At 44.8% G+C, this 14,903-nt stretch overlaps 1 protein-coding gene across 3 annotated transcripts in view; it reads left to right on the forward strand.

The window, feature by feature from the left end:
* Positions 1-1,603: 1,603 nt before the first annotated feature.
* The window catches only part of bcam (basal cell adhesion molecule (Lutheran blood group)), a 48,960-nt gene continuing 35,660 nt past the window's right edge, over positions 1,604-14,903 (forward strand). For 2 of the 3 annotated variants that reach the window (XM_020093313.2, XM_069537052.1), the window contains exon 1: positions 1,604-1,905. In XM_020093313.2, coding sequence (XP_019948872.1) covers positions 1,845-1,905 — 61 coding nt within the window. In that variant the 5' untranslated portion in view covers positions 1,604-1,844. The remainder of the gene's footprint in view (positions 1,906-14,903) is intronic. The other variant, XM_020093312.2, reaches the window with a different exon arrangement.

Genomic DNA, 14,903 nt, shown 5'->3' on the forward strand with positions numbered 1-14,903 from the left:
GACAGGAGTGAGAAGTTTAACTAGCTACCTAGGTCCCATTAAACTCTCAGTAGCAAACACAAACTGCTGTGATGTCTCAATGTGTTTAGACCAGCTCTGTGTGTATTCCAGCCATCAGTGCCCATCCAACACAGGGGTGACTGTTTTGTATGCTGCTGTAGAACAGTTTGCAAGTATTACTTCTCGTCTTGAAACGGGCCTGAGAAAATATTAACCAGCTGTTTTAGACCAGCTATGTTTGGAATGTAGGTCTTTGAATGCAACTGCTCTGCAAGGGTCTATTATTACCTGCAGGGTGTGCCGATTATCTGCGTAGCTCCTGAGTCAACCTGTCTCCAATAGAAAGAAAAATGGATGTTCTCGTTGAGGATTTGGATGGTCAGTGGTGCCATTAAACCATCTTACGCAGGACTAACATCTGTTTTTGCTTTCCAAGTCTCAGTTTATGGGATTTGGCTTAAATCAACTTCATGGGTCACACAATACCCACTCCAAGCATTCAGACTGGAATTATAGCATTGTGAATAAGCCACTTAGCCCCCCATGATAACTGTATATCTGAATTGTAAATACCCACATGGGTTGTCCCATATACCCTGTAAATACCCAAACAGATTCTGGAGGGATTACATGTCTAGGAATGAATGGTATGTCTTTCAATGACAGACAGCTTAACCCAGTCCCATGAAATGGCCTCTGGTTGCTTTGAAAATGAAAATCATTATTTGAGACATAATGCTAGTTGAGGACGTAAAAGGTCTAAACCAGGGCCGGAAATTTGTCTACAAAAAGCTGAAGAAGGCTGATTGTTTTTCTCCAACCATTTAGTTTGGGGGAGAAATCTAGACTTCTGAATTATGATGACTACCTAGTAGCCTTGAGCTATAAAGGGTGAAAACAATTCCTCATGTCTGTATTTGCAATTTCCCACTTAATCAAATGTTAATTGTTCTACAGACAATTTTTAATGGCTAATTCCCCAAAACTGTGTCATTAACTCCATAATTTTCAAGCAATAAAAGAAATTAAACTTAGAGCCTGACCGACAGAGTATTGGGGCCAATGCCAACACCGATATTAGGGAGTAAAACATTTCTGATACCGATATGACGGCTGATTATATATATATTTGAAAAAAAAATGTAATGATTGCAAAGATGTTATCAAACCAATGACAAACAAATGTAATAGAGGCTTGATATTGAACAGTTTAAAAAGAAGGTTTATTATAGACAACTATACATAAAAATGCATTTATAAATATATACTTGATTTGTGTATTTCTGTTGTATTTTTTGCTTTGAAACTTTTACATTGTGCTGATAGAACTTAGGTTTTTTTTTTTTTTTTAATCTTTAATTATTTATTTTGCAGTGAGCTGGAGCGTCGTGATAAAAATCACTTTTAAGTTTCTTGAAAGAAATCCTGCGGGCCCCAGTGGACCCGGGCTACTACACGATTAGTCAAGCAGGTCTTTTCACTGCAAGTGAGGTGGGGAGAGGGAGAGAGAGAGAGGGAGAGGGAGGGAAGGGGGTTGTATTGGGAGAAGGAGGAGGAGGAGGAGGAGGAGTGGGGGGGGGGTCACCTTTTGTGCAAATATATCAACCAAGTGAACTGCCACCACCAGCATCAGATTTCTGCGTGTGTGTGTTAGAGAGAGAGAGAGAGAGAGAGGCAGGCAGTCCTTCAGCAGAGAAAGAGAGAGAGAGGTGTCCAGAAAGCTTTGGAGCAGTGGAAGAAGGAAGAAGACTGTAACTGCTGCCGGGTTTCCACTCTGCACAAAGACTCAAGAACAACAACAACAACGTGAATACTTTTCCTTGAAAAAGTTGAGAGAAGCGGACATGGACGGGACAATGTTCGGACGCGTGTCGCTCATGTGCACCTTGCTCTGGGCACTGCTGGGTACGTCTCTTTCATACTTTCCGCGACATGTTTTCTAAAATGATTTTCTCCCTCCACTAACTTCACCTCGTCTCTGACGCGGAGCAGGTTTTTCATGGCTTCAGGCTGCAGGTTTTCACTTTTCCTCTCCCGCAGACGAAAACGTGTCCGTCCCCCGCCGCAGTGAGCGCGTCAGGAGCGGCTCATTAAGTTCAATCAGACACTTTGTAGTTTGTTGGCTGCGTGTTGTCGGCTGAACAACCTGTAACGTGTGCTGTGGTTCAGTTCCTGTAACGACACTGTTCGGTGGAGTAAGTGGGTTTAAAAACAGACTGTGCAGCAGGTTTACGCAGCCCAGACGTTGCCAGTGATGGTTTATGGGTTAGTGGTGGCTCCGCTACTTTTTACGCACGTCTTTGCGCACAGTACTGCGGTGGCACAGGGTTCTTTCTTCGGACACACCTCATGTTAAACCAATGAGCTTCAGTTCAGTAACAAGCACTTCACTTCAATCAGGATAAAACATGTTGACTTTTCAAATTAAAACTCATCGAAGAACACAATGTCCACCCGTGGATAATGTGTCCTTTAAGAGAAAAACATGTCTAAACTCTTAATGTCCACATTACAATGTCAACCTGCTATTGTTTATTCATTGGTTTCCCCTGAAGAGTAGACTGCATGGTTTTATTCTGAAGGCGCTGCCCCATGCTTCCATGTCTGGTTGCTGTGCTGCAGTTTCCATCGCTTTGATGTCTGATCTGCGGGATTTGCGTCTCACCCGCCTCACCCTCCTCACCCATCAGGGCTGCCAGGGGAGCTGGTCTAAATGCAACTTGACTTTGGCCTTATGTGATCAGTGAAGGAAGGTTTGCGGTTATTGACTGAAAGCCCACTGTGTATTGATCGCAGGAGTTGCTGTGGTTGTCCATAAGTTTATTACTGACCTCAGTGTACTTTGTACGTGGATCTCCAGTGGTTAACGGCCTCTATAGGGAATTAACATGCTGCTGGTGAGCTTGTGTTGTTCTGGTTATTATTCTCCTTTAGAGTAAAAATCTCTTGTCCTGTCACAGTGATATTAAATTGCTTGTGTAATAGGTTACTTGTTTGATGTTTGTGTTTATCTGGAGAAATGTAGTGTAGCGTCAGTGTGGCTATTTGTGTTTGTCGAAAATCAAATTAGTGAGAATGCTTTGTGGTAATATAAATGAAGTAGTTTCATATTCCCAGCCAGAGCAGCAGCCTCTGGTGGTTTGAAACAGGATGCAGGGCGGGGCTGAAGTGATGTCCGACACTACCCTCCCTCCAGCTTTCATTTCCCCTCTGACTGTCCTGTACTCAGTGCATCATGGTGTATTTCTCACTTTCACTCTCTCATGTTCCTCTCCTCGCACCACTTTGTTTTCTACATCTTCTTTTTTTTTTAACCACCGGCCTCTCCCTCCTCTGGTCTCACAGACAGTTGTACTTTGCTGTCTGTCTGCCCTTCATGGAGCCTTTTAACAAGTGTCTAAAAAGGTGCCCTGTAATTGATGGACAGCTGTGGTGCACTGATTTAAAGGCTTGGTTCCAGGTGCTGCGCTCTTCCCACCTGTGTCGTCCTAAAGTCTGAGGGAATGAAAGTATTTGTTCTACTTTGGTGCAACATGGGTTTCGTCAGGGAAAAACTTGGCCAGGTCTCTTTCTCTCACAAACACACACAGCATACTTGTGTCTAATAATAGCAGCTCTTGTTGAGTCTCAGTGGGATTCTGTCACACAGACCCACATATTCAAAATTAATGGTCACACACTTGCAACTTCCAACTATGTCAGTGTTGCACATGGAGGTGCACTAAATAAAACCATGGCACACCAAACACCTGGGTGTGTCCTCTCCTGCAAGTGTGTCTCCACGTTTCTTAGCCTGTATGTATATGTTCATATTTCTGACACACGGATATGCGATGCATGGCAACGCAATGCAGGACACCCCAAGGTGCTCAGCATGCCTGTGCCCAGGATTGTGCTGACCCTTTGACCCACCCACCCAGACATGTTGGTAAATGGCTCCTGCTCTGCGTTTCTGAGATGCCACTGCTGTTTGGTTTGCAGCTAAGGCCTCAACAGAGGAAACAGACAGAACTTCATTTCAGGTGTCTAAAAACTGTGATTGCACATGAAATTAGAAACAATCACCAAGGAAATGATGAAGAAAACATTGTTTTTTAAATAAATGTGTCCAAACTGTTTTCGTAAGTACCTTAGATCGGCCTTAGTTGCTCTCTTAACTTTTTTGGGGGGATAAAAAAGTACAAAGTCACATAAAGGTAAAGAGACCAAACGAGAGTCAAATGATTAGATGAGTGCAAGCTAAGCTGTAGCAACTCCAAAGTCTTCAGAGAACGGTGGAAAGAATCATCGTGACAAGCATCAGCTGAGTTCAAGGTGTTCACCACTAACGCGCAGCGTCAGCCTCTTTGTCTATCGCTGCCTTAATTCCCCACAGTCATTTCCTCACTTTTAATTTCTATCCCCCCTGCCGGCGCAGCATCAAACGTGCACCCCTGCAGCCATGTGTAATTATTATGGTATTAGGCTAGAAAAAGAGCCATTTAGCCATGAGGAGGAGATAAAAACCAGGGGGCAGGTTTTTCACCTTTGTCCTGAGGCACTTGGGTTTTGACTTCTGTTTCTGTGAGCACACACGTGCATCCTGGAATGTATGACTACAAAAACACCAAGCATTCACTGGTAAAATGCATTCACACACACAACTGCAAAGTAATGTACAGATACATACATATTTGCTGTAAGAACACACACACACACACACACACACACACACACACACAGAGCCCCCCAGTTGCAACATTCTAGTGTTATGCAACACTGGAAACCTTAGCTCGTACAGCAGTGAGTGACAGATTAATAGTTGCTGCTTTGGGAGAGCAAGTCCATGTTTGCCCCCTTGTCATTTAGGCCTCGGGGGGGAGTGGGTCTTGGAATGGTTGGGTCGTTATTATTGAGGTGATTCATTCCCCCCGTGTGTGTTTGTGACTATGTGAGACATTGATGGAGGAGAGCACTCAGATGGAATGAGTGGCATTCCTCTGGACACGCTCGAGCTTGCGCTGTAATGTGTGTGTTTGTGTGTCACTTCAAATTCTGTGGAAAAAGGGGGCCACCCTTTCTTGTTTTTAAAGCTCCCTCTCACCACAAGTCACAGGCCGTAATCCACATGCAAACAAGTAGCCTCAATGTGGCCTGCGTCTCACCACGTAGTCAGTGTTACAGGTGTAAGGATGGAATCTGTTCACAGCCACGGTGCATTCTTGTGGTTTGACAGGACGTCACTCAGCAGGATATCCAGGGGTCCCCAGGTAAACATTAGTCAGCCACAATAAAAGGCACATTCACGCTGACTTGTGCAGGAAGTTCATTAAGTAAACACTGAACTCCGAGACAGCCTTTCACCTATATAACCACTTGTGTTTATTATTGAATGGCACATTAAACTTAATTACAGAAGTTTAATAAGACGCTGATGTTTCCTAGTGAGGATCGGTGGGAAAACGAGCATCAGAAGATGATGGGCTCTACACATGTGGTTCATCCTGGTTTGAAGTTACTAAGACAGGATGAGACAGAAAAGTTTAACCACAGGAGCTTCAAAAGAGTTGAAGTCACACACTTCCATAGATCAACACACAAACAAAAGCACCAGCTATGTCTACGTCCCTCTCTCATTCTCTCTTATCTCTGTCTGTCTGTCTCGGCCTGTCTCTCTATTACCCAACATTCTTTCTGTTTTGTTCTTTACAACGACACTTGAGAGTAGCTCATTGGATGTCCAGTCCTGTGTGTGAGTGTGTGTGTTTGCTTGCTGTGATTTACCATGTTGCCTTTTGCCCGTTCCGTCCACTGTGCTTTTGTGCGTGGGTCAAAGTTAATGACCCTTCATAGCATCAGTAAGATTGCCTGCTGTGTTTTAGTGCCAGAGGACTCTGTTTGCTTTCACACCCATCCCAAGAGCCCCATTCCTCAGCAGATTTATGGCCACTATTAATGATTTTGAAATAAGAATGACCATCCTCCCCCTGCCTGGCACGTTCATTGGTTTTCACTTTCCAAAGCACAAATGAAGTACGGTGTCAGTCTCTGCCATCTTCAAAGCAGGTTTAAAGGTCTGAAAACTGTAAATATATGATGCCACGAATATTAAAAAAAGAAGATGAGAAAGTTGGAGGGAAAAAAGAGAAGAGGAAGGGAAGGATGGGATAAATCAGAGACGGAGGGATAAACACAGATCTTGGGATTGGATAAGAGATGATTACAGCTCCTTTCTTTTGTTGCTACTGTGCACTCCTGTTCTCCTCAGGGGAGGAAGGATGGGTGATTTCAAATGCAGCCTTGAAATGAGGCTGCACGTCTGTGTGCGTCCTTGTCTCTACATATGATGGTTGTTTTAGTCGCAGGGTGGGGGGGGGTTGCGCTGAAATTCAGGGTTGGAGCAAAATTGAAAATTCACAAAGCTCTATTGGCAGACGAGGTTAAGTGCTGCCAATCCATTTATCAGCAGAGTGCCGCGGCAAGATGAGGATAATTTCTTTTCTGTGCTTTAGTAATGTACAGTTCCGCAGCGGCGTGAGCACTTTTAGAAGTGCGCAGGAAAAATCTGCACCAGCAAGGAAATACAACGACCTACATATTTTATATCTGCCACAAAAAATTGTCTTGTCTCGTGTCCTGTCCAGCTGTTTTGATCAATCAAATAGCACGAACGTGGGGATCAAGCGAACAAAAGTGATAAAGGCACAGATAGGAGCAGTGCGGATCAGACAGGCGGACTATGTCAGGATTGAGGAATACCAATTAGGGATGGGGAATGCCATGGAAAAGCCTGGATCTGTGGCCAAGGAGATCATTTTCCTGGCAGAGGAGAAGAAATCCTAACCCCTGCGCCCCTCCAACCCTAAACCCACCATCTGACTGCTGGCTGGCAGGGCGTCCTCTGGGAGCCCCGCAAGCTGTTGCTTTTCAGACATCAACAGTTGCCTCAGCAGCAGTTGTTGAATGTACCCCTCCAAAAAAGCCCTTCCACCCTCCCCCTCTTCCGACTTCAACACACACACACCCACTTGGGTTCCATTACCACCTTGTGTCTTTCTACACCACCAGTTTTTGCCTGGCGCGGGGGAAGGAGAGAGGGAGTGAAACTGTTTGCGGTGCATGCACCCTGCATCTAACTCGTTTGCCCCTTAGTTATTTGACATTTCAGAAAAAGCTCCCGGAAATCAATTGCACATGATTTTGAACACTTCCCACATAACCGAGGCGAAAGATGAAGCCTGTGGACAAATATTTAAATTCACCTCTGACCCAGTAATTCTAGTTTCCCAGGGAGTGGTTTCAGAAATATGATGGTAGAGGAGCCCCAGAGGATTCTTCTCCTCCCTTATCTATATTGCATGACGATAATCAGGAGGGTGACTTAAAGTTCACTGGGCTACAGAAGTTTCTGTGTTTACATATGTTATGTGTACACACTGTACACACATAGCTCACATTGTCCAATCTTCCGTCTCCATCTGTTAGAGAACATTCTTGTGCGTCCCCTCACACCCCACCCGACTTTAATCTGGTTAATGGTTAAGCAGCGGTGGTTAACCTCTCCGGTGAGGCTGGTCACTGTTTGACAATGAGATCCTATTCCTTTAACTGGGTGGGGGGGATCTGGGAGACAGGAGTGGGAACGTTAATCCTTCATGGTGGGAAGGAAGAGGAGGAGCAGTATGTGGAGGAGGGGAAAAGTGGGTTGGTGTGTGTGTGTGAGACCCAGAGGTGGTAATAGTGTTACAACACAAGTGTTTGGTGCTGTGCGTTGGATGTTTGGTATGACTTCACGTCTGTGTGTGAGAAATGGGGGCTCCCCACGTTACCTGAGAGCCAGGCCAGGGTGTCATCACTGAAACAGATCCAGTGTCAGTTTTCAGGGCTTCTTGAGTCAGGCAACTTGCCTAAGGACATAACCCGCCTTTGTTTTATTGAGGTTTCACTTACCAGAGCCCCTCTGAAACAACTACCACAGCACAAAAGTTCCCTTTGCACCTCTCCGCCTGTGTGAACTTGACTTTGAAGAGAGCAGTAGAGGGGTAAAGTTACCATGCTCTGACTGTTAATGTTCTCATCAAGTCAGTTTCTCTTCCTAACTTTAGTTTGAGTTATTTTAGTTTCCTCTTAGTTATATTTCTCCCTGGAATTCGTTTTTCAGTCTCTTTACTACACCCTGCTTTTGCCCAGCTCTGTAAGTCATCACCTCCATCGCTGTATTTTTTCCATCTCTCCATTTCTCACACCCATCTGTCTCTCTACTCGTCTAACCCGGTTTCACCCTCCACCCGTCATAAGTCTCTCATCCCTGCCAAGAGCCATAGAAAATACATGTATCATCTTGACCATGTGTTGTTTCATCATCACAAAAGCCTGAAAAGTGGGAGCCAAGACAAGCAGGGCATTTCAAATTGGTGGTTATCTTTAGAGGTGGCAGAAGGAATCTTTATTTTTCAACTGAAAGTTCAGCTAATGGCATTAATCAAAAGCCAGAAGGGCTTTGTCTACCTCTCACTTCCCACTCATGTACACGTATTTGCAAAGTTGCATCACTTCTGTGCTGTAGTGGTGGAAACTCCTCCATTAAGCGAAGTGCATTTTTCAAAGCTGTTCATCAGTTGGGGCCATTTTCCAGTAAAACCAGCAGAGTCATGTTTCACAGCATTGTGTTTTGATCCGGTCTACCAGGAAAATCTGTACCGGCTTTAGTCCTGCTCCATATGAATATTTAATCCAAAATCAATCGCATTCAATTTGGTTATGGCTCCATCAGGCTAAATGATTCCCAATTACATGTCTGTGCAATCTGCAGAACAACAAACGTGATGGATAGTTATTGTGGGGATAATGTTGGACTTACAGAGTGGCTAACTGATTTAGCCTCTTGTTATTAAGGGATAAAGTAATTATAACTCCAGTGTTTTGCCTCGAGAGCATCTTGCATTTTGCCCTGATGGACATGTTGCAGCAGTAAGTCTACATTTAGTTAATTATTTGTTCTGAACGATTATCAAGCTGGAGTCAGCGGAACGCACTGTACAATTACGCGGTGCTTTACTTGTGAATGATGAGTACGGTAGATGCTTGGCCATTGCTGGCTGCCGCATGGAGTGTTGAGAGGGGCTGAGAGCTTTTGGACAGGCAGCATGGAGGACCCTCTTTGATCCCCATTCTCCACTCACATCACACACACACACACACGTCCGAGATCCGTCTCCCTGGAGAATGATGGAAGAAGCACCAACTCCCCATGTCAATTAGCAATTTTGGAGTGTGCGCTCCACTTTGTATGTGTGTGTGTGCATTGAAGGCAGTGTGTGAGGGTGGGGTTGGTTAATGGTCGGGGCAGAGGGGACACATGTTCAATAATAAGGCCTGACAAAGGGGGACAGGCAGAGGGAGGGATGGGAGGAGGATGGGTGGATGATGGAGCCTTCAGTATGTCAGTGCTTTTCATTTTCTCCAGCTTCTACTTTAGCCGGGAAATCAATATCAGTATTTTAATAAGACTAATTTCCCACATTGAAATGCATCACATCACACTACGGCCCACCACATATGAAATAATAAAAAATGTTATTTTCAGTGGAACAAAATGTCTCATTTTGGGTGCAATTACCTTGGAATAATTAGTCTGGACTAAAGCAGAAACCAATTATAATTTCCATTATCTGTTAAATCTGCCAATTATTTTCTCCTTTTTAAAATTATTTATTTGTTTGGTCTATAAAGTGCCAAAACACGAAAACCCCAGCTGACATTTTTAAATGTCTTCTTTTGTTTGATTAAGAGTTGGATATATTTGTTTTTCTTAAAAAATACTTTACTAGCAAACAAATTAATTTCTAAGAGAAGTTGCTGATTATTATCTACTGAGTGTTTGACTGTTTGACTACTCGCCCCAGCTCTAATTCACATGCCATTGCAACATGATATAATCTGTCATTACAATATGATACATGAAATCACTGAAGCTGAACTAGAATAGTGATGAAGCAGCACAGCTCAGCTGCACGAGTATCTGCCCCGTGCATTCTCAGCTTGTACTCTGCGGCTAAAAGAGTGTTATCAAGTGCTATACAGTACTTTGATATACTATGTATGCATGAGTTTGAATATTGGCCTCGAGTGCTGGAGGCAGCATGAGAGCCAAGTGTTTTCCACTCGACGGTGTTCGTCTCAAATCATAACGCGCCTCAGTTCTCTCGTGCTGCAGCCCTGGGACTCCTCACTGCTGCACTCATAGCACACAGTGTTTTAGGGAGGTCTCTTTGTCTCTCTGCACCTGAACAAGGCTACATTGTTAAGACATTCCTGTAGGCTGTTGGAATGCAGGTATTAATACTGGCCTGATTACACACACACACACACACACACACACACAAAGCAAAGAGGGAGAGAGAAGGAAGGAGAAAGGAATGGAGAGGAGGTGTAGAGTGAAGGGAGTGAAGGGAGTTGGGGCACAGTGAAAGCGAGAGCCTGACGACCGGTGGTACTTGTTGATGTTTAAACCATGTGTGATTGTACACACATGGATGACTACATGCATGTGCAGGTATTCACGTGTGTATATCTACATTTTCGTGATTAGAGGTGTCTGGGTTTTTAAAAGTTTGTACAGAGCGTGTGTGTCTGGAATGCAAACCCCATTAACTGAAGAAACATGGCAGAGTGTGCGCGTGCGTGTGTGTTTGTGCACGTGTGACAAAGGGGAGAGTAAGCGCTGGGTGTATGACAGGGCTTTGCTGTGTGTGTGGGCACCCGTCACTTGGAGCAGACGGGGCTGTTTGGAGCATGTGAATGTTTCTGCAACCCCAACGTGAACTGGAATCCGGACTTAACAGAGGTTATAAATAGGTGTGTGTGTGTGCGTGAGCGTGCGTGTGTGTGCGTCCAGACCCACATCGATGGCAGTACCAGCTGGTAACGGGACAGCGGTGGATTTAAGAGGAGGAGAGCCCACCAGTGCACTAAAGGGCCTCACGTGGCTCGAACCGCTTCTCTTTCTCGATTAGAGGAATAATTACATTTATAATATATTCCACCAAAAATGGGGAAATCAAGATTTAATTTAAAAGGAACAATACTTTAATTGTTTCCTTTATTTCTCTAATTATTTTCATCATGCCTCTTTTTCTCTGTCGAAAGTTGTTGCTTTTCCCGATGTGCCGTGTGTCACATTGTGGCACCATGGTTGTGGCTCCCAGCTGGTGGCACATGATCCAGGCTGTCAGAGTCGGAGCCTGTTCTCCTTGGCAAGGAAGTAAGCAAGGTACAGCTCGCCAAAAAATCTACCATCCACCACCCTGCACCCTTTTCTGTAGCCCCTCACCCACACACATGCACACACACCCTGCCTCGCTCCATCTGTTTGTGTGTGTCTGTGTGTGCGTCCATTTGGCGTCAGTTGGTGTAACGGCTCAGGAGAGCATCAAAGCCAGGCCCACCATTGGCATGACAGGTCAATCAAAGTCAAAGCACAGTATCCCACACTAACACCAAGGTAATGCTAACCCTCAACTCACATAAGCTGCTTTCAGACATGCATTGTAGTCTGCACATTTTCCTGAAGTTTTCTGGAGCGACTGAATGTGAGAACATAAACATCTGAGTCATTTGCTTTTTACATTCTTCAGAACTTTTCATTCCAGCCCCCTTGTGAAATGTCCAGAGAAAGTCTAAGCGAGTCCATGTGAGAATAGAGCAGGAAAATGTCTTGAAATCTAGCAGCAAGTGAAGGGGTGTGTTGATGACGTTTCCAACACATGACAAACACAAAAGTGAAAAAAAACTTAATTGAGATTCGAGAGATTTTGGCAATTAGAGCTAATGCTGGTGTTGGTGATTTTTAACAAAAAACTCTCATGTTCAGTCCTGCCTGCTGTCACTCGACCCAGGATCCACCCCTCGCCGGAATGTTTTGTGAACACAGACCTGACCTTGACAAACTCAGGAAAGTGTCCAGACCCAATTTTTTGGTAAATTTTCCAGAGTTGGTGTCTGAAAATGGCCATAAACTGGAGGAGCATTCTGAGGAGACATGGAACTAATGGTTACAGAGATACCACCCAACACAATGGCATACTTGTCTTCATGTGGCTGCCCACCTGTTCTCCCACACTTCAGCTGTATCCAAGTATCAGAACAGGAACTCCTGTCCTACATCGACAACTTTCTCTTTCCCCCTGCCAACTCTGTGCTTTTTTCTTTCTTTCTCTTTCTTTGCCGTCTCCCATGGGCAGGCGTAGCATACTTAGCCAGACAAAGGAAACGGTGGCAGGGACTGAGAAAGAGGAGAGACAGCTGGACGGTCATAGGCCCCAGATCATGTTGCATGTGTTAACTTACCACACCGTCGGCACCTCTTTCTTTCTGTGTCCTCACACCCGTCTTTTGACATTTTCACTTTCTTCCAGTTCCTCTTTTTTCTCGGACTCTTCTCACTACTGCAATTACTGCCTCTACCAAATAATGTTTTTGCTCAGCCGATTTCTCATGACACATCTCGTTCTCTCTACTTCTTGTTTGTCTCGGACTGTTCCCTCTCTACTTTGTGGTCAGAGCCCCTGCAGTGGATTATCAGTCAGTTGACTCACAGAGGGCAGCCAAAGCCTCCAGTGCAAACATGAGACAATGTCCAAATGATTGGCCGGTTGGCTTTGGACCGTGGAAACAAGCGCCCAAATCAGCCTGAGCCAGGCTCGGTTCACAGGTCTGCCCGTAAACCACATTAGCCAGTAATACTGACACACAGCAGCGCTTCTGTTTGTTTGAAGCAGCTGGCTCTTTGGGGCCGCACCGTCCAAAATGGAAAGAATTATCAGATGAATTTATGCAGAACTGTTATCATTTGTTTTCACACAAGGTTATTATGCATGTGGGTGGGAAGTGGAGTTTGTATTGCAGAAATCATGTAAAAGCTAATAACGGTGTGTAACTGAAACCCCCAGTTCGGATAGTTTTCTCAGTGGCTATTGAGGTCATGTCGAGCTGTCATCTGTCTACCGAGTGTTGTTATCGCTCAACTTCTCACTTCCTGCAACTACTCAACTGAAAATGTCACTCAAGACACTTCCCTGCTGTAGCCCTGTGCTCTGTCTGCATAAAATGGTTGTATTTGTATATATGGGATCTCGCTTCATGCACCTTTTGTGGCATAGTTGACATTTTGTATGTGGCTAATGATTGGTCCCCAAATATTGTGGATGAACCAGTTGTGATTTATGTCACCAGAGGGTGGTGAGCATCTGGGTGCTCGTATGCTAAATGTATATAATGCCTTTTCAATCTAGGGAACACACTGTACTCAATCTGCCTTAATTTGTGCACGACTGGAACCTAAAGCAAGAGTGTTACCTCCGAGTGTTGCCACCTCAGCCTGCGGTTCACAGCTCATTATGGAGATACGACGCTGGCTTCCCTGCCTCCCAGCTACCTCTCTGCTCGGGAGATGGAGGGTTGAAGTCATGGAAAATTCTGTGGCACCGTGGGTGATAGACAGCTTCCACATCGTCTTGTCCATCAGTTTTCCATAACTTCTCTTCCACATTCCTCAGCTCACACTTCTTTAGTCCTTTTCACCTCTTCCAGAGTTTGACAGATCACCCCCCCCCCCCCCCCCCCCCCCCCCTCCTCCTCCTTCCTGAGCCCTCCCGTCTTCCCCCACTCTACCCCTTCCTGCCATATACCTGCATGGACAAGCTTCTGCCTGCCTCTGCAAACCCTTCTTAAACATCGTCTTAAACCTTCCCCACCATAAATGTCAAAACTTGCCTAAGGGTCCTTAACCCAACTGCAGCACGTGTAATTTTAACCTCAGCATTACAAAAGCACATTTTTCTAAAGTGACATTTGGTGACATACAGAGACAGAGGACATTATCTGAGTTAAACTCACATTTTATGTTTGGAAGTGTAAAGTGAATCTCTTACTCAAGCGCCAAGTTATCTGTGACCTTAATTAAAAAACATGTTCTTACGAATGGACTGCATTTTTCCTGGTTATCCCGTCTTATACTAAATAAAGCGTTTCTCTATCAGTATTGGGTTCAACGTCTTGCCCATTGACACCTCAAAAAGCGGAAGACTGGTGGAAGCCAGGGCTCAAACCACCGACGTTTTGCTTGGCAATCAACCTGCTCTACCTCCTGAGCCACAGCTGCCCACAGGCCTGTGATTTCATGTCAGGGAAATAATGAATGAATGATGCTGATGGGTGGTGCAGCTACACAGCAAAGCCGCTGCTGCCTTTGAGTTCATCTGATTGAAATAAGTTCAATAGTGTTGCGTGTGCTTTCATCTGGATCTTTCTACATCCCCCACTCTGAGAATGAAACGCACAGGCAGACGTGATCACAGATGTCCGGTAATATATGTGCTGCATTTCATTTAACTTCTTGAATTTATTTTTCTTCATTTCATTTTTTAGCAGCTTTTAAAATTTCAATGACATTTCCCCCACATTTTTATGTTACTGGCAATACAGCTACAAATGAGAAGAGCACGTTTGTAGTTTAATCATTTTATCCTGGTCTCCAGCTCTCGACTCTCTGGCTGACCCCACCCTTCTGTCCTCACCTCTATGGCCGCCCCCCCCCCCCATATCTTACATATTTTAACGTTTCTACATTATCACCAGATGCTTGGAGATGGAGGAGGTGGATGCAATTGTTTCAGGGTAGCGGAGGTGATGATATATCAGCTTCAACACCCCACAGACTTCCAGGAGCTTCCTCCTCTCTCTCTCTCTCACACACCCCACACACACACAAACACACACACACACACACACACACACTGAGAGATATGCAATCAGCCAGCTCGGCCTTCCACCACATGATGTTTTATTTTCTCCATTATCCTAAACAACCAGCACTTCCAACGCCTACCAGCACCATCTGCTCCGGTAAACACCAACAACAAGAT

The sequence above is a fragment of the Paralichthys olivaceus genome, chromosome 13 (genome assembly GCF_024713975.1).
Source record: "Paralichthys olivaceus isolate ysfri-2021 chromosome 13, ASM2471397v2, whole genome shotgun sequence".
NCBI lineage: Eukaryota > Metazoa > Chordata > Actinopteri > Pleuronectiformes > Paralichthyidae > Paralichthys > Paralichthys olivaceus.